Genomic DNA, 18,614 nt, shown 5'->3' with positions numbered 1-18,614 from the left:
TTTGGGGGGGGGGTTAAAAGGGGGGGTGCCCCCATTTTTTGGGTCCCCCCCCCCCCCAGAATGAACCAATGTGGTTCGGGGAATTCATTTCATGGAAATGGGGAGGGGTGGGGGGCGAGAGGGCGGAGCCTTCTCTGATAGGCTCCTCCCCCTTTGCCCCACCCCCCAAAAATGGGCGATTTCACAGAAATCAAGAAAAACGAAGGTGGGTGGCGGGGGGAGGGGGTGTTTTGGGGTGCCCCCCCCATGATGTCACATCCGAGCTGCCCCGCCCTCTGATGATGTCATCTAGGAGGTGGGGGAGGGGCGGCGTGCCCCCCGGCGGCTCTTCAGGAGGAGGCGAAGCTGGGGGGGGGAGGGGGAGAAAAGGGGGGGGGTCACAACCCCAAAATCTTGGGGATTGACCCCAAAATCTTGGAGGGGGGTAGGGGAGGCCCCAAAGTTTGGGGCTGCCCAAGGACCTTGGGGTTTGGCCCCAAAATCCTCTGGGGGAGCCCCGAAATTGCGGGGGGGGGGGGGGGGGGCGTGTTGCTTTGGGGGGAGGGGCCCCACAATTTGGGGTGAGAAAGCAGGAATTTGGGGTCAGGCCCAGCTTCGGAGCACTGCAGGGGGGTTTTGGGGTGAAAAGGCAGGACTGGGGGTACGGGGGTGGTTTGGGGGGGGTGGGGGCACAGCAGCGGGGTTTGGGGGGCGGTGGCGGGATTTGGGGACAAAGCTACAGGAATTGGGGATTTTGGGGTCACTTGGGGGTGGTGGTGGTGCAATTTTGGGGCAAAGCAGCTGGATTTGGGGGTAAAGCAGCAGGATTTGGGGCTTCTGGGGTCATTCAGGGGGGGTTCAGCAGTGCAATTTTGGGGCAAAGCAGCCGGATTTGGGGATTCTGGGGTCATTTATAGGATTTGGGGCACAGCAGCTGGATTTGGGGACTCTGGGGTCATTTATGGGTCTCAGGCAGTGCGGTTTGGGTGTAAAGCAGTCGGATTTGGGGCAAAGCAGTTGGATTTGGGGATTCTGGGGTCATTTATAGGATTTGGGGCAAAGCAGCAGGACTTGGCGACTCTGGAGTGAATTATGGGATTCAGCAGCTCAATTTTGGGGCAAAGCAGCTGGATTTGGGGAATCAGGGGTCATTTATAGGATTTGGGGCAAAGCAGCTGGATTTAGCAATTCTGGGGTCATTTATGGGATTTGGGTGCAAAGCAGCCAGATTTGGTGATTGTGGGGTCATTCAGGGGGGTTCAGCAGTGCAATTTTGGGGCACAACAGTTGGATTTGGGGATTCTGGGGTTAATTATGGGGTTCAGCAGCTCAATTTTGGGGCAAATCAGATAGATTTGGGGCACAGCACTAGGATTTAGGGATTCGGGGGTCAGTTATGGGGTTCAGTGATGCAATTTTGGGGCAAAGCAGCAAGATTTGGGGCGCAGCAACAGGATTTAGCAATTCTGGGGTCATTTACGGGTTCAGCAGCTCAATTTTGGGGCAAAGCAGCCAGATTTGGGGCAAACCAAATGGATTTGGGGGTTCTGGGGTCATTTATGGGGGTCTAGTGGTGCTATTTGGGGGAAAATCAGCAGGATTTGGGGCAAAGCAAATGGATTTGGGGATTCTGGGGTCAATTATGAGGTACAGTGGTGCGGTTTGGGGACAAAGCAGCCAGATTTGGGGCACAACAGCCAGATTCAGCAATTCCGGGGTCGTTTATGGGATTTGGGTGCAAAGCAGCAGGACTTGGGCTTCTGGGGCCATTTATAGGATTTGGGGCACAGCAGCAGGATTTAGCGATTCTGGGCTCATTTGCGGGGTTTCAGCGGTGCCGTTTGGGTGCAAAGCAGCCGGATTTGGGTCTTGGGGGGGGGGGGGGGGTTCTCACCTGGTCCCCGGGGGGCCCGGGGGGCAGCAGCCCGTGGGGCAGGTCGTGCTCCAGGTTGCGGGCGCCGGGGTCGGCCCCCCAGGCCAGCAGCAGCCGCACCAGGGGCTCCTGGCTGGGCCCCCCCGGCAGCGCCGCCGCCATGTGCAGGGGGGTGTTCCCGTGGGCCTGGGGGGGTGGCGGGGGGCGTCAGACTGGGGGTGACCACGGGGGTCCGTAGGGACCCCTAGGGACCTCCAGAACCCCCCCATGGTGCTCCTGGAACCCCTAGGGACCCCTAGGGACCTCCAGAACCTCTATAGTGCTCCTGGGTACCCATAGGGACCTCCAACCCCCCCAGGGTGCTCTTAAGGCCCATAGGGACCCGTAGGGACCTCCAGAACCCCCCATGGTGCTCCTGGGGCCCATAGGGACCCATAGGGACCTCCAGACCTCCCCAGGGTGCTCTTATGGCCCACAGGGACCTCCAGACACCCTACAGTGCTTCTATGGTCTATATGGACCCACAGGGACCTCCAGAGCCCCCCCATGGTGCTCCTGGAACCCATAGGGACCCATAGGGACCTCCAGAACCCCTCCAGGGCTTCTATGGTCTATAGGGAGCCATAGGGACCTCCAGAACCCCTATAGTGCTCCTGGGACCCCTAGGGACCTCCTGAACCCCTCCAGGGCTTCTATGGTCTATAGGGACCCATGGGGACCTCCAGAACCCCTACAGTGCTTCTATGGTCTATAGGGACCCCTAGGGACTTCCAGAACCCCCCAGGGTGCTCCTGGGACCCCTAGGGACCTCCTGACCCCTCCAGGGCTTCTATGGTCTATAGGGACCCATAGGGTCCTCCAACCCCCCCCTATAGTGCTCCTGGGACCTATAGGGTCCTCTAGAATCCCCTACAGTGCTCCTGTGGTCTATAGGGACCCATGGGGATCTCCAGACTCCCCCACGGTGCTCCTATGGTCTATAGGGACCCATAGAGACCTCCAGCCCCCCATGGGACACCTATAGGGACCGATAGGGACCTCCAAGTCCCCCATGGCACTCCTAGGACCCACAGGGACCTACAGGACCCGTAGCAACCTATAGGGACCTGTGGGGACCTGTAGGACCCGTAGGTACCAACAGGTCCCAGAAGGGTCCATGGGCACCTATAGGGACCCATCGACAACTACAGGGGTCCCAGAGGGGCCTATAGGACCCATAGGTGTCAGCAGGGACCCAGAAGTACCAATAGACATCTATAGGGATCCATAGGGACCTATAGGCAGCAACAAGGGCATCTGTAGGGACCTATAGATACTCATAGGGACCCAGCAAGAGCCATGGGCATCCCAAGGGACCTACAGCGACCCCATAGGCAAAATCAGATACCCATAGGGACCCAGAGAGACCTATAGGACCCATAGGGAACCCCAGAGGCCCCCATGGAGGTCCCAGCACCCAGAGGCACCCACAGACACCCCACAGGCCCCATAAGTCTCCTGGAGACCCCATAGACAGCTCTGACCCCACAGAGAGCCCCACTCTCCATAATTCCCCCATAGGGCCCTATAGAGCCTCCTCCTAGCCCCATAGGTGCCCGATAACCACTTCCAGCTGCCCCATAGGAGCACCATGGGCACCCCAAATCCCTCCTAGATCCCCCAGAATGCCATCTGAAGCCCCATAGGTGCCCATAGATGCCCTATAGGTCCATAGGTGCCCCATAGATGCCCTATAGGTGCCCCATAGTTGCCCAAAGATGCCCTATAGGTCCATAGATGCCCTATAGGTGCCCCATAGACACCCCATAGACACCCCATAGGTGCCCTATAGGTCCACAGGTGCCCTATAGGTGCCTCATAGACATCCCATAGATGTCCTACAGGTCCACTGGTGCCCCATAGGTGCCCTATAGGTGCCCCATAGGTGCCCCCAGCCCTATGGCTCGTTACCTTCATGTTGACGAGGCGGGGGGCCACCCCGGGCTGGCGCAGCAGGAGGTGGGTCAGGGCCAGGTTGCCCCCCCTGACGGCCAAGTGCAGCACGGTCTGGCTGCTCTTCATGTCCTATGGGGTGGGGGTGGGGGTGTCACCCACGGGTGCCCCCCAGCACCCCAAAATGGGGATCCATGGGGTGTTCCCCCCCCCCCCCCAAAAAAAAAACCCCATACCTGGCTGCCGCAGTCAGCCCCCATCCGCAGCAGGAGCTCAACGCAGAGGAGCCGCTCCTGGGGGGTCGGGGTGGGGGGCCCCCCCCCGGCACCCCCCCCGGCGCGCAGGGAGGCGTTATGGGACAGCACGGCGCAGTGCAGCGGGGTCTGGCCTGGGGGGGGGGTTAAATGGGGGGGGGGAGGAGAGGGGTGGTCACTCTGTCCCCCCAAAATAAGGGGATTCCCCCCAAAACTGGGGGTGACCCCATTGACAGCCCCAAATTCTGGTTGTGGCCCCCCCCAAATCAAAGAGCCCCCCAAAATGAAAACCCCCACCCCCACGTTTGCCCCCCACCCAAAGACCCCCCCAAAACACGTCCCCCCAGTCACCTCCCCCCCCCCCAAAAAAATCAGGGGATTCCCCCCAAAATGGGGGCGACCCCATTGACAGCCCCAAAGTCTCCTAATATGAGCCCCCCCAAAAATGGGGTTGCCCCCCCCCAGTCAAAAAGCCCATGGGACCCCCCCCCCGCAAATGGAGACCCCTCATCTCCAATTCTCCCCCCCTAAAACAAGGCTCCCCCAAATCAAGGCCCCCCCAAATCGTGCCCTGCTTCCCCCCAAATAAGGACCCCCCCCAAAAAAGCCCCACAAATTCATCCCCCCCCCCCCAAACCCTAAACCTGAGTCCCCCCCCAAAGACCTCCTCAAAACTGGGGACAACCAAGGGACCCCCCCCCCCCCCAAGGATGCCCCAAACCAGACCCCTCTTCTTGAGACCCCATAAATCGGGGGACCCCCAAGATGCCCCCCCTCTAGGATTGGGGTTGCCCCCCCGGGGGACCCCCCCAAATTTCCTCACCTTCAAAGTTCCTGGCCTCCACATTGACCGGGACCCCCGATGCCATCACAGCCTGGGGGGGGGGGGGCAGGGTGGGTGGTTTTTGGGGTGCCCAGCGGGTTCCTGGGTCCCCCTGGGCAATTTTGTGGGGTCTGGACCCCCGGGGGGGTGTTTTAGGGTGCCCCCAGAGTGGGGTTTGGGGTGCCAGGGGGTCCCCGTGGGGTGTTTCGGGGTGTTAAGGTCTCCATAGGGATTTTGGGGTGCCAGGGTCCCCATAGGGTGGGGTGGGATGCCCTGGTCCACATGGGGTGGTTTTGGGGTGCTGGGGTGTCCATGGGAAGGTTTTGGGGTCCTGGGGTGTCCATGGGGTGGTTTTGGGGTGTCCTCAAACACCCAGGTCCCTATGGGGCACTTTTGGGTTGCCTGGATTCCCATGGGATGGTTTTGGGGTGTCTCCTAACACCTAGGTCCCCATGGGGTGGATTTGGGGTTCTAGGGTGCCTATGAGGCTGGTTTTGGGGTAGTTTTGGGGTTCCGGGGTCCCCATAGGGTGGTTTGGGGTGGTTTCGTGGTGTCTGGGTCCCCATGGGATGGTTTTGGGGTCCTGGGGTTCCCACAGGGGTGGTTTTGGGGTTCCTGGGTCCCCATGGGATGGTTTTGGGGTGCCTGCTCGGGTCTCCATGGGAGGTTTCTGCGGTTTTGGTGGGCCCATGGGTGGTTTTGGGATAGTTTTGAGGTCCTGGGTCCCCATGGGATGGTTTTGGGGTTCCAAGGTCCCCATGTGGTAGTTTTGGGGTGCCCTTTGGGTTGATTTGGGGTGCCTGCTTGGATCCCCATGGGATGTTTTGGGGTTTTATGGTCCCCATGGGGTAGTTTTGGGATGGTTTTGGGGTCCTGGGGTCCCTATGGGGTGGTTTGGGGATGGTGCCTGGGTCCCCATGGGATGGTTTTGGGGTCCTGGGGTTCCCATGGGGTGGTTTTTGGGTTTCTGGGTCCCCATGGTGTGGTTTTGGGGTGCCCATGGGGTGGTTTTGGGATGGTTTTGGGGTCCTGGAGTCCCCATGGGGTGGTTTTGGGTTTCCGGGGTCCCTGTGGGATGGTTTTGGGGTGGTTTTGTGGTTCTGGGGTCCCCATAGGGTAGTTTTGGGGTGCCCACGGGATTGGTTTGGGGTCGGTTTTGGGGTCTCCTCGCCCTACCTGGAGCACGCGGGGTAGCCCATAGGTGGCGGCGAGGTGCAGCACCGTGCGTCCACGGTGGTCGGCGGCATCGGGGTCGGCGCCCAGGGCCAGGAGGTCCCCGAGGACCCCCGGGGCTGCCGCTGCTGCTGCCACCAGCAGGGGGGTCTGGGGGGCAGCAGGGTGCACCCATTACTGGGGTGCTCCCCGTTGTGCCCCATTAATCCCCGTTACTCCCCATTACTCCCCATTATTCCCCGTTACTCCCCATTACACCCCATTATACCCCATTATTCCCCATTATTCCCCATTACATCCCGTTATTCCCTATTACACCCCATTATTCCCCATTACTCCCCATTGCTGCCCCATTTACCCCATAACCTCGTTATCCCACCCCCACGACCCCATTACTGTCCCGTTACCCCCCTTAACCTCAGTATTCCCCCTGACCCCATTATTACCCCATTTACCCCATAACCTCATTATCCCGCTTCCACGACCCCGTTATTGCCCTGTTCCCCCCCCAACCTCATTATCTCACCCCCACGACCCCGTTATTACCCCATTTCCCCCCTAACCTCATTATCCCACCCCCACAACCCCGTTACTGCCCCATTTACTCCATAACTTCATTATACCACTCCCACGACCCCGTTACTGCCCCATTTACCCCATAACCTCATTGTACCACTCCCATGACCCCGTTACTGCCCCATTTACCCCATAACCTCATTGTACCACTCCCACGAACCCATTATTGCCCTGTTCCCTCCATAACCTCATTATCATACCCCCACGACCCCGTTACTGCCCCATTCCCCCCCTAACCTCGTTATCCCACCCCCACAACCCCATTATTGCCCCATTTACCCCATAAACTCATTATCCCACCACCACAACCCCACTATTGCCCCATTACCCCCCCTAACTTCATTATCCCGCCCCCCCCGACCCCATTATTGCCCTGTTCCCCCCATAAACTCATTATCCCACCCCCACGACCCCGTTATTGCCCTGTTCCCCACCCAACCTCATTGTCTCACCCCCACGACCCCGTTATTGCCCTGTTCCCCACCCAACCTCATTGTCTCACCCCCACGACCCCGTTATTGCCCTGTTCCCCACCCAACCTCATTGTCTCACCCCCACGACCCCGTTATTACCCCATTTCCCCCCTAACCTCATTATCCCACCCCCACAACCCCGTTACTGCCCCATTTACCCCATAACCTCATTGTACCACTCCCACGAACCCATTATTGCCCTGTTCCCTCCATAACCTCATTATCATGCCCCCACGACCCCGTTACTGCCCCATTCCCCCCCTAACCTCGTTATCCCACCCCCACAACCCCATTATTGCCCCATTACCCCCCCTAACTTCATTATCCCGCCCCCCCGACCCCATTATTGCCCCGTTCCCCCCATAAACTCATTATCTCACCCCCACGACCCCGTTATTGCCCTGTTCCCCCCCCAACCTCATTGTCTCACCCCCATGACCCCGTTATTGCCCTGTTCCCCCCCCAACCTCATTGTCTCACCCCCCCGACCCTGTTATTGCCCCATTTACCCCGTAACCTCATTATCTCGCCCCCATGACCCCGTTACTGCCCCATTTACCCCATAACCTCATTATCCCGCAGCCACGACCCCATTATTGCCTCGTTCCCCCCATAACCTATTTATCCTGTCCCCATGACCCCCTAACCTCGCTATCCCGCCCCCGACCCCGTAATTCCCCCGTACCTTCCCGCGGTGCTCGCGCAGCTCCAGCTGCCCCAGCGCCTTGAAGACCTCGGCGGCCGCCCGGGCCGGGGCGCGCAGCCCCCTGGCGCACAGCACGTGCAGCAGCCTGGGGGGGGGGGGGGGGGGCGTTGGGGTGGGGGGCAAGACCCCCCCTTGTTGGCCCCGTTGACCTGCCTGGGACCGTGTCGCCCCCCGGGGTCACCCCATTGACCCCCATGGCCCCTGTTGACCCTATTGCCCCCGTTGACCCTATTGCCCCCCTCATTGCCCCCATTGACCCCCCCATTCCCCCCCCCCGGTCCATCATTGACCCTGTTGCCCCCCTCGTTGCTCCCATTGACCCCATTGCCCCCCCCCCCAATTGACCCCATTGGTCCTTCATTGACCCTATTGTCCCCCTCCTTGCCCCCATTGCCCCTATTGCCCCCCATTGCTCCCCTTGGCTCTTCATTGACCCTATTGCCCCCCCATTGACCCTATTGCCCCCTGATTGCCCCCCTTGGCCCTTCATTGACCCCATTGCCCCCTCATTGCCCCCATTGACCCCATTGCCCCCCCCGCCCCCATAGGTCCATCATTGACCCTATTGCCCCCCCATTGTCCCCATTGACCCTTCATTGCCCCCCCCCCTTGCCCCTATTGTCCCCCATTGCCCCCATTGGCCTTTCATTGACCCCCTCATTGCCCCTACTGTCCCCCCATTGGTCCGTCATTGACCCTATTGCCCCCCCCCCCTTACCCCCATTGGCCCTTCATTGACCCTATTGCCCCCTCATTGCTCCCATTGACCCTATTACCCCCTCATTGCCCCCCTTGGCCCTTCATTGACCCTATTGCCCCCGCATTGTCCCCATTGACCCCACCGCCCCCCCTCATTGACCCCATTGGCCCTTCATTGACCCCATTGACCCCATTGGCCCTTCATTGACCCTATTGACCCCATTGGCCCTTCATTGACCCTATTGCCCCCTCATTGCTCCCATTGACCCTATTACCCCCTCATTGCCCCCCTTGGCCCTTCATTGACCCTATTGCCCCCGCATTGTCCCCATTGACCCCACCGCCCCCCCTCATTGACCCCATTGGCCCTTCATTGACCCCATTGACCCCATTGGCCCTTCATTGACCCCATTGACCCCATTGGCCCTTCATTGACCCTATTGCCCCCTCATTGCTCCCATTGCCCCCCTCACTGACCCTATTGCCCCCCTGCTCTCCCATTTGCCCCCATTGACCCCCCCATCAACCCCATTGGCCCTCCCTTGCCACCAGTGGCCCCCCATTGGCCCCATTGCCCCCACCCCATTTCCCCCCTGCTCCCCCAGTTCCCCCACTGCCCCCCCGTCACCCCATTGCCCCCATCACCCCCATTGCCCCTATTGCCCCCTGCTCCCCCAGTTCCCCCATTGCCCCCCGTCACCCCATCGCCCCCATTACCCCCATTGCCCCTATTGCCCCCTGCGCCCCCAGTTACCCCATTGCCCCTCCCAGTTCCCCCATCTCCCCCATCACCCCAATGACCCCATTACCACCCCAGCCCCCCCATGGCCCCCCCAGTTACCCCATTGCCCCCCCCAGTTACCCCATCGCCCCCATCACCCCAATGACCCCATTGCCCCCATCACCCCCATCAACCCACTGACCCCATTACCCCCCCACCCCAATGACCCCATTACCCCCCCACCCCTCCTGCCCCCCCCGTGCCCCCTCCTCACGTGTCGCCCTCCTCGTCCTGCCGCAGCAGCTCCCGGGGGTCCAGGGCCCGCAGCGCCGCCCGGGCGGCCGCCAGCTCCCCGGGGTCCGGTTCGGGATCGGGGTCGGGGATCGGGATCGACCCCCCCGGGACACCCCCAATGTCACCCCCCGGCGGCGGTGGCAGGGCCCAGGGGGGGCCAGGGGGAGCGAAGGGGGCAGCAGCCTGGGAGAGGGTAGGTTTATTCGCCCTATTGCCCTTCGTCTTGCCCCTATTGCCCCCATACACCCCCACTGACCATATTACCCCCCCGTTGACCCTATTACGCCCCCATTGACCCTATTGCCCCCCTATTGCTCCCGTACCCCTCCATTGACCCTATTACCCTCCCATTGACCCTATTATGCCCCCATTGACCCTACTGCCCCCCTATTGCCCCCATATGCCCCCATTGACCCTATTACCCCTCCATTGACCCTAATGCCCCACCATTTCCCCACTGACACCCCCATAGCTCTTCTTGGCCCCCTTGTCCCTATTGCCCCCCATCCTCCCGCACTGCCCCCATATCCTGCCCTATTGCCCCCCCTTGCCCCTATTGCCCCCCACCTTGCCCCACTGCCCCTCTATCCCACCCCATTGCCCCCCTTGCCCCATTGCCCCCATATCTTGCCCCATTGCCCCCCTTGCCCCTATTGCCCCCCACCTTGTCCTATTGACCCTATAGTCCACCCTATTGCCCCCCCTTGACCCTATTACCCCGCATCTTGCCTCTATTGCCCCCCCTTGCCCCACTGCCCCTATATCCTGCCCCATTGCCCCCCCTTGCCCCTATTGCCCCCCACCTTGCCCTATTGCCCCTATATCCTGCCCCATTGCCTCCTGTTGCCCCTATTGCCCCCCCTTGCCCCCATTGCCCCCCCAATTGCCCCCTGCCCCTATATCCTGCCCTATTGCCCCCCCTCACCCCTATTGCCCCCCCCAGACCCCCCCGTGCCCCCCGAGGGTCCCCGCTCACCTCGCAGCCCCCCAGGGTGGGGGGCTCGACCCCATAAGCCCCACCGGGGCCGCCGTGAGGCGCGGGGGGGACCCCACAGGCCCCCGGAGGGGGGGTCACTGGGGGGGGGGCGAGCCAGGGGGCAGCCGGGGGGGGGGATGGCCCGGGGGCACCTGGGGGGGGGAAATGGGGTGAGGGGGGGGTGGGGATGGGAATGGGGGGTTATGGGGTCATGGAGGATATGGGGGGGATATGGGGGAGTATGGGGTCATGGGGGGGATATGGGGACATGGGGGGGTATGGGAGGGATATAGGGTCATGGAGGGGTATGGGGGGGATATGGGGTCATGTAGGGGGGATATGGGGACATGGGGGGGATATGGGGTCATGGGGGGATATGGGGGGGATATGGGGGGGTATGGGGTCATGGGGGGGATATGGAGACATGGGGGGGTATGGGGGGGATATAGGGTCATGGGGGGATATGGGGGATATGGGGGGATATGGAGGGAGTATGGGGGGAATATGGGGTCATGTAGGGGGGATATGGGGACATGGGGGGGATATGGGGGATATGGGGGGATATGGAGGGAGTATGGGGGGAATATGGGGTCATGTAGGGGGGATATGGGGACATGGGGGGGATATGGGGTCATGGGGGGATATGGGGTGGATGTGGGGGGATATGGGGTCATGGGGGGGTATGGGGGAGACTGGGGGGGATATGGGGTCATGGGAAGGGTATGGGGGATATGGGGCACTGGGGGGGGTATGGGGAGGATATGGGGGGATATGAGGGGCGTATGAGGGGGATATGGGGTCATGGGGGGATATGGGGGAGACGGAGGGATATGGGGTGGATATGGGGGCATATGAGTGGGATATAGGGGGGAATGGGGACGATAAGGAGTCATGGGGGGAGGATGGGGAGGAGATATGGGAGATGGGGGGGATATGGGGGATATGGGGTCATGGGGGGGTATGGGGGGATATGGGACCAATGGGGGGGATATCGAGGAGACATGGGGGGTATGGGGGGGGTATGAGGGGGATATGATGGGATATGGGAGGGATATGGGGACATGGGGGGATATGGGGGAAGATATGGGGTCATGGGAGAAGTATGGGGGGATATGGGTTCATGGGAGGGGTATGGGGGGATGTGGGGTCATGGGAGGGGATATGAGGGAGGTATGGGGGGGTATGGGGGGGATATATGGGATATGGAGGATATGAGGGGGATATGGGGTCACTGGGGGAATATGGGGAGTTATGGGGGGATATGGGAAGGAAATGGGGTCATGGGGGGGTATGGGGGGGATATGGGGTCAAGGGGGAATATGGAGGGGATATGGGGGACATGGGGGGGATGTGGAGGGGGATATGGGGTCATGGGGGGGATATGGGGCCATGGGGGGATATGGGGGGCCATGGGGGGGTATGGGGGGACATGAAGGGAATATGGGGTACATAGGGTGTTGTGGGGGAGATATGGGGTCATGGGGGGATATAGGGGGATATAGGGGGATATAGGGACCTGGGGGGATATGGGGGGAAATATGGGGCCATGGGAGGGGTATGGGGTTTATATGGGGTCATGGGGGAGATATGTGGGAGACATGGGGGGATATGAGTGGATATGGGGGGGGGCTATGGGGTACATGGGGGGTTATGGGAGGATATAGGGGATGTGGGGGGGACATGGGGGAGTATGGGGGAATATGGGGTCATGGGAGGGATATAGGGGGGATTTGGGGGGGGATATGGGGTCATGGGGGAAGTATGGGGGGGATATGGGGTTATGTGGGGAGATATGGGGACATGGGAGGGATATCGGGACATGGGGGGGAGGGGGGGGGATATGGGGTCATGGGGGGATATTAGGGAGACATGGGGGGGGATATGGGGGATATGGGAGGGGTATGGGGGGATATGGGGTCATGGGAAGGGTATGGGGGGATATGGGGTCATGGGGGGATGTGGGGATATGGGGGAAAAATGGGGTCATGGGGGGTCATGGGGGAGACATGAGGGGATGTGGGGGGTATGGGGGGGACACGAAGGGGATATGGGGGATATGGGGTACATGGGGGGGATATGGGGGGAAATGGGAGAATATGGGGACAAAAGGGGACATGAAGGGGATATGGGGGGATATGGGGACATGGGGGGGATATGGGGGAATATGGGGGGACATGGGGGGGACATGGGGGGAATATGGGGGGACATGGGGGGGACATGGGGGGAATATGGGGGGACATGGGGGGATATGGGGGCATTGGGGGACATGGGGGGGGATATGGGAACATGGGGGGGTTATGGGGACAAGGGGGGGGGGATATGGGGGACAAGGGGGTGGACATGGGAGGGGGGCCACGCTGCTCACTCACCACCCGGGGGGGGCCCCGCCGTGCCCTGTGCATGCTGGGGGGGGGGGGGGGGGGGGAGGGGAAGGGAACAGCGAGGTCAGCATTGGGGTTGGGGGGGTACACAGGACAGGACCCCCCCCCCCCCCCACCCCCCCGCGTGTCCGTGGGTGTCCCACGAAAGGGGGGGGAGGGTCACGGGGGGGTGTCATGGTGTGTGTGTGTGGGGGGGGTCACTCACCGGGGGTCTCCCCCCGCTGCGCTGCTGCTGCCTCAGCACCTTCAGCAGCTGCTTCACCGTCTGGGGGGGGGACGCGGGGGGGCGCCCGCCCTGCGGGGGGGGGGGGCGGGGGGGTCTCGCGTGGGTGTCCCGTCCCCCCCCCCTTTTTAAATCCCCTTCCCTTTAACCCCCCCCTTTTACCCCCCCTTGACCCCCCTCCCTTTTTTCCCCCCTTTTTGCCCCCCTTTTGCCCCCCTTTTGCCCCCCCCTTTTTTCCCCTCCCCCTTTTTGCCCCCCCCCTTTTCCCCTCCCCCCTTTTGCCCTCCTCTTTTGCCCCCCCCCCCCCCCCCCCCCCCCCCCGGGGGACACGCGTGGGCGGCGCGGAATATCCCCCCCCGCCCCCCCCAGGCTCTCCCCGTGATGTCACGGGGATTCCCCCCCCCCCCCGTCACCGCCCGCCCCCGCGTGGGGAAACCCGCGCCCCCCCCCTTAAAGGGACCGCGCCCTATTTTTAAATGGGGGGGGGGGTCCCCTCGTCTTAAAGGGCCAGAGCGCATTAAAGGGGTTCCCCCCCCTTAAAGGAGACCCCCCCCCCTTAAAGGGGAGTCCCCCCCCTTAAAGGGACAGCGCACCCCTTAAGGCGCTCTTAAAGGGCCAGTGTCCCCCTACCCAGTCTCTTAAAGGGCCAGCGTCCCAATTCCCACTCTTAAAGGGCCAGTGTCCCTCTCCCCCTTTCTTAAAGGGCCAGTATCCCCATTCCTACTCTCTTAAAGGGCCAGTGTCCCCTTCTCCATTCTCTTAAAGGGCCAGTATCCCCTTACCAACTCTCTTAAAGGGCCAGCGTCCCCCTCGCCATCTTAAAGGGCCAGTGTCCCCTTCCCTGCTCCCTTAAAGGGCCAGTGTCCCAAGAACCACTCTCTTAAAGGGCCAGCGTCCCTCTCCCCTCTCTCTTAAAGGGCCAGTGTCCCCCTACCCAGTCTCTTAAAGGGCCAGCGTCCCAATTCCCACTCTTAAAGGGCCAGTGTCCCCCTCTCTCTTAAAGGGCCAGCGTCCCCCTTCCCCTCTTTCTTAAAGGGCCAGTGACCCCCTTCCCACTCTCTTAAAGGGCCAGCGCCCCCCTCCCCTCTCTCTTAAAGGCCCAGTGTCCCCTTCCCTGCTCTCTTAAAGGGCCAATGACCCCCTCCCCTCTCTCTTAAAGGGCCAATTTCCCCCTACTCAGTCCCTTAAAGGGCCAGTGTCCCGTTCCCCGCTCTCTTAAAGGGCCAGCCCCCCCTCCGCTCTCTCTTAAAGGGCCAGTGTCCCTCTTCCTGCTTTCTTAAAGGCCCAGTGTCCCCTTCCCTTCTCTCTTAAAGGGCCAGTGTCCCTCTCCTCTCCCTCTTAAAGGGCCAGCGCCCCCCTCCCCACTCCCTTAAAGGGCCAGTGCCCCCCTTCCCACTTGAAGGGCCAGTGTCCCCATTCCCACTCTCCTAAAGGGCCAATGACCCCCTCCCCCCTCTCTTAAAGGGCCAGTGTCCCCTTCCTTGCTCTCTTAAAGGGCCAGCGCCCCCCTCGCCGTCTTAAAGGGCCCGTACCTCTCTGGGGGCGCATCCCGGCGGGCCGAGGTGGAAATGGGGCCCGGCGGGGCCCGGGGACCGTTATAGGGGGAGAGGGGGGAGGGCGAGGCCCCGCCCCGGAGGGAAACGCCGCCGGCGTCGCCGCGGTGACGGTGACATCGGGGGGGGGCGGGGCGTGGGGGGGCCCCGTGGGACCTGGGGGGGGGGGGGGGGGAGGGGTTCCCCCGGGGTTATGTCACGGGCGGGGGCCGCCCCCGCGTGACGTCAGCGGAGCCTTTTGCAGAAGTGCCCCCTCCCCCCCCTCCAACCCCAAAACCCCCATCCCTCCCTAGGGGGGTGCGCCGGTCCTTTAAGGGCTTCCCCCCCCCCCAAACGACCTCGGGGACCTCCACGGCCCCCCCGCCCCCCACCGCCCACGAACTCCCTGGGGGGGTCCCTGGTGGGATTTGGGGGGTTCCTGGGGGCGTTTGGGGGGGTTCCTGGGGATCATTGGATGTCGTAGGTGTTGTTGGGGGTATCTGGGGATATTTGGGGGGTCCCTGGGGTAATTTGGGGGTCCTAGGGGTCATTGGTGGTCCTTGGTGGGATTTGGGGGTCCCTGGGGGTATTTGGGGGTACCTGGGGGTAACTGGGGGTCCTAGGGGTCATTGGGGGTCACTGGAGGGATTTGAGGGTGTTACTGGGGGTAACTGGGGGTCCTTAGGGACATTGGTGGTCCCTGGGGGTAACTGGGGGTCCCTGGTGGGATTTGGGGGGTTCCTGGTGGTATTTGGGGGGGGGTCCCTGGGGGTAACTGGGGGTCCTAGGGGTAACTGGGCGTCCCTGGAGGGATTTGGGGGGAGTTCCCTGGGGGTAATTGGGGGTCCTAAAGGTCATTGGGGGTCTCTGGGGGTAACTGGGGGTCCCTGATGGGATTTGGTGGGTTGCTGGGGGTATTTGGGGGATCCCTGGGGATAATTGGAGGTCCTAGGAGTCATCGAGGGTCCCTAGTGAAATTTGGTGGGGTTCCTGGGGGTCCCTGGGGGTCCCTGCTGGGATTTGGAGGGGGGCCCAGGGGTAATTGAGGGTCCCTGGGGGTAAATGGGGGTCCTAGGGGTCGTTGGGGGTCCCTGGAGGGATTCGTGGGGGTCCCTGGGGGCAATGGGGGTCCTAGGGGTCATTGGGGGTCCCTGGGGGAAAATGGGGTCCCTGGGGGTAATTGGGGGTCCTAGGGGTCGTTGGGGGTCCTAGGAGGGATTTGGGGGGGGTCCCTGGGGGAATTGGGGGTCCCTGGGGGGATTTGGGGGTCCCTGCGGGTGCTTGGGGGGGCCCTGGGGGTCACTGGGGGTCCCTGGGGTCATTGGGGGTCTCTGGGGGTATTTGGGGGTCCCTGGGGGTAATTGAGGGTCTCTGGAGGGATTTGGGGGTCCCTGGGGGGATTTGGGGGATCCCAGGGGTAATTGGGGGTCCTAGGGGCCGTCGGGGGTCCTAGGAGGGATTTGGGGGGGTCCCTGGGGGTCGTTGGGGGTCTCTGGTGGGATGTGGGGGGTTCCTGGGGGTATTTGGGAGGGTCCCTGGTGGTAATTGGGGGTCCTAGGGGTCATCGGGGGTCCCTAGTGAAATTTGGGGCGGTATCTGGGGGTAATTGAGGGTCTCTGGTGGGATTTTGGGGGACCCTGGGAGGATCGGGGGGGGGGGCCTGTGGGTAATTGGGGGTCTCAGGACAGATTTGTGGGTCCCTGGGAGGATTTGGGGGGGGTCTCTGGGCATCCCTGGAGAGATTTTGGGGGGGTCCCTGGGGATAATTGGGGGTTTCTAGGGGTAACTGGGGGTCCCTGGTGGGATTTGGGGTGTTTCTGGGAGTATTTCGGGGATCCCTAGGGGTAGTTTGGGATCTCTGAGAGTATTTAGGGGGTTTCTGTGGGTATTTTGGGGGTCCCTAGGGGCAGTTGGTGGTCTCTAGGCATATTTGGGGGTCTCTTCAGGGATTTGGGGTATCCCTAGGGGTACTTTGGGGTCTCTGGGGGTATTAGGGAGTCCCTGGGGGATATCTGGGGGGAAGTTGGGCCGTTTTGGGGTGTTAAAGGCATTCTTAAGGTATTTTGGGGGGTCTCGAGGTATTTAGGGAGGAATTGGGGGAGTCAGGGTGACATACATTGGGGTCCCTGAGGGGTTTTTTGGGGGGTCGAGGGTATATTTGGGGGAACCTGGGGCTATTGCTGGGGTCCCAGAAGGCATATGAAGGCCCCTGAACATTTTGGGGGGACCCCAGGGCGCTGAAGGGGCAGATGGGGGAGGTCCATGGAAGTGTTTGGAGGCATTTGGGATTGTATGGGGAGCATCTGAGGGTTCCTGGGGAGATATGGGGGCACCTGGGCATATTTGGGGCCTATTCGGGGGTGCGGGCCTATTGGGAGGATTTTGGGGGGCGTCCCTGGGGTATGTGGGAGGATCCTAAAGGTATATGGGAGAACATGTGGAGTCCCTGGTGGCATTTGGAGGATTTTAGAGGTCTCCGGGGTTATTGTGGTTCCCTGAGGCATCTATTTGGGGTCCCTGGGGGTATTGGGGGGCTCCTGATGTATTTATTTGGGGTCCCTGGTGGCATTTAGGGGATGCTGGAGGATCACTGAGGGTAATTGGGGTCCCTGGAGTATTTAGGGTACCTGGGGCATTTTTGGGGGGGGGGGGGGGCCTGGGGGCATTTGGGGTCCCTGAGGGAAGCTGGGGGGTCCCTGGGGGCATTTGGATGGATTTTGGGGGTCCCTGGGCTTATTTGGCATCCCTGGGGCATTTATTTGGGGTCTCTGGGGCTATTTGGGCCAATTTGGGGTCCCTTTTACCCCCTCCAAGAACTATGCTTGGTCCCGCCCCCTGGTGCACATAGCCCCACCCCCTTCCCCCAGCCTCCGCCCCCAGCCCTGTGCCTGCAACACCCCCTGGGCCACCATTAGTGATACCTGGGCCAATTTGGGTAATTAATGACCCCTAGGTGAAGGGAGCTTGTTAGCAATTCCTGGGACAATTTGGGTAATTAATTTGGGGTCCACACCCCATCTCCCCCCCCCCTCCCCCCAGTTTAGGCCCCGCCCCCAGCACCAGTTCCACATAGCTCTCCCAGTATAGCAGTAGGCAACCCAGTGCATCCTCCCAGTATAACCCAGTGCAGCCAAGAGCCCTCCTCCTCATCTAACCCAGTGCCTCCCAGTGTAAACCGGTGCAACCCACTGCCCTCCTCCCAGTATAACCCAGTTACACCCAGAGAACCTCAGAATGGTTGAGGTTGGAGGCCATCTGGTCTTGATGGCCCTCTGTTGGACTCTTTCCAGTATGTCCAGGTCTCTCTTGGACTGGGGGGCCCAGAACTGGGCCCAGTACTCCAGGTGGGGGTGTTCCTCATAAGATTCTTCTTGGGGTTCTTGTTGAGGTTCTTATCGAGGTTCTTCTTGGGGTTCTTCATGAGGTTCTTATTGAGATTCTTCTTGGGGTTCTTCATGAGGTTCTTATTGAGATTCTTCTTGGGGTTCTTCTCGAGGTTCTCCTTGGGGTTCTTCTTGAGGTCCTTCTTGGGGTTCTCCTTGGGGTTCCTATGACGTTTTTATCAAGGTTCTTCTGGAGGTTCTTCTCCATCCATCCCCAGGCAGAGCTCCGTGCTCTCCAGCCGTTCATTCACATAGAGAGAGCACCACATAGGGGTTGAGGCAGGAGTCTTCCTCCCACCACTTTCCCCCTTCCCCTTCTCCAGAGGCCATGCCAACCTCAGTGGTGGGGATGGATGCTGCCATCTTCTCACAGCGGTCGGGGGCTCTACGTTTGACACTGCGCCACATCCTTAAATGCTCTCGTAAATCCTCCTCCTCTTGGTGGCACAGCTCTTCTAAGATGGCCACCTCCTGCACAGCTCTGGAGATGTCACACAGCAAAAAAAAAAACCATGAAAGGGGAAGGAGGAGGATGGGGGCTTGTTATGAAAGTGTCCTGAACACCCGTGATGCGCAGAGGCCCTGCTTCCCAAAACACAGCCAAAGAGCACTTGCT

General features: G+C 61.2%; 1 protein-coding gene across 1 annotated transcript; it reads right to left on the bottom strand.

The window, feature by feature from the left end:
• Nucleotides 1-288: 288 nt before the first annotated feature.
• NFKBID (NFKB inhibitor delta) lies at nucleotides 289-18,406 on the bottom strand. Its single transcript, XM_050716760.1, has 10 exons — nucleotides 18,297-18,406; nucleotides 17,955-18,163; nucleotides 9,484-9,754; nucleotides 7,769-7,874; nucleotides 6,038-6,184; nucleotides 4,862-4,913; nucleotides 4,021-4,172; nucleotides 3,803-3,916; nucleotides 1,874-2,038; nucleotides 289-345 (listed from the first exon to the last, which is right to left on the bottom strand). Exons 1-10 carry the CDS (start codon nucleotides 18,404-18,406, stop codon nucleotides 289-291), a joined length of 1,383 nt encoding a protein of 460 aa, XP_050572717.1.
• Nucleotides 18,407-18,614: the final 208 nt, after the last annotated feature.

Source organism: Cygnus atratus, unplaced genomic scaffold (genome assembly GCF_013377495.2).
Source record: "Cygnus atratus isolate AKBS03 ecotype Queensland, Australia unplaced genomic scaffold, CAtr_DNAZoo_HiC_assembly HiC_scaffold_34, whole genome shotgun sequence".
Taxonomy (NCBI): domain Eukaryota; kingdom Metazoa; phylum Chordata; class Aves; order Anseriformes; family Anatidae; genus Cygnus; species Cygnus atratus.
This window is presented reverse-complemented; position numbering and strand designations above follow the sequence as displayed.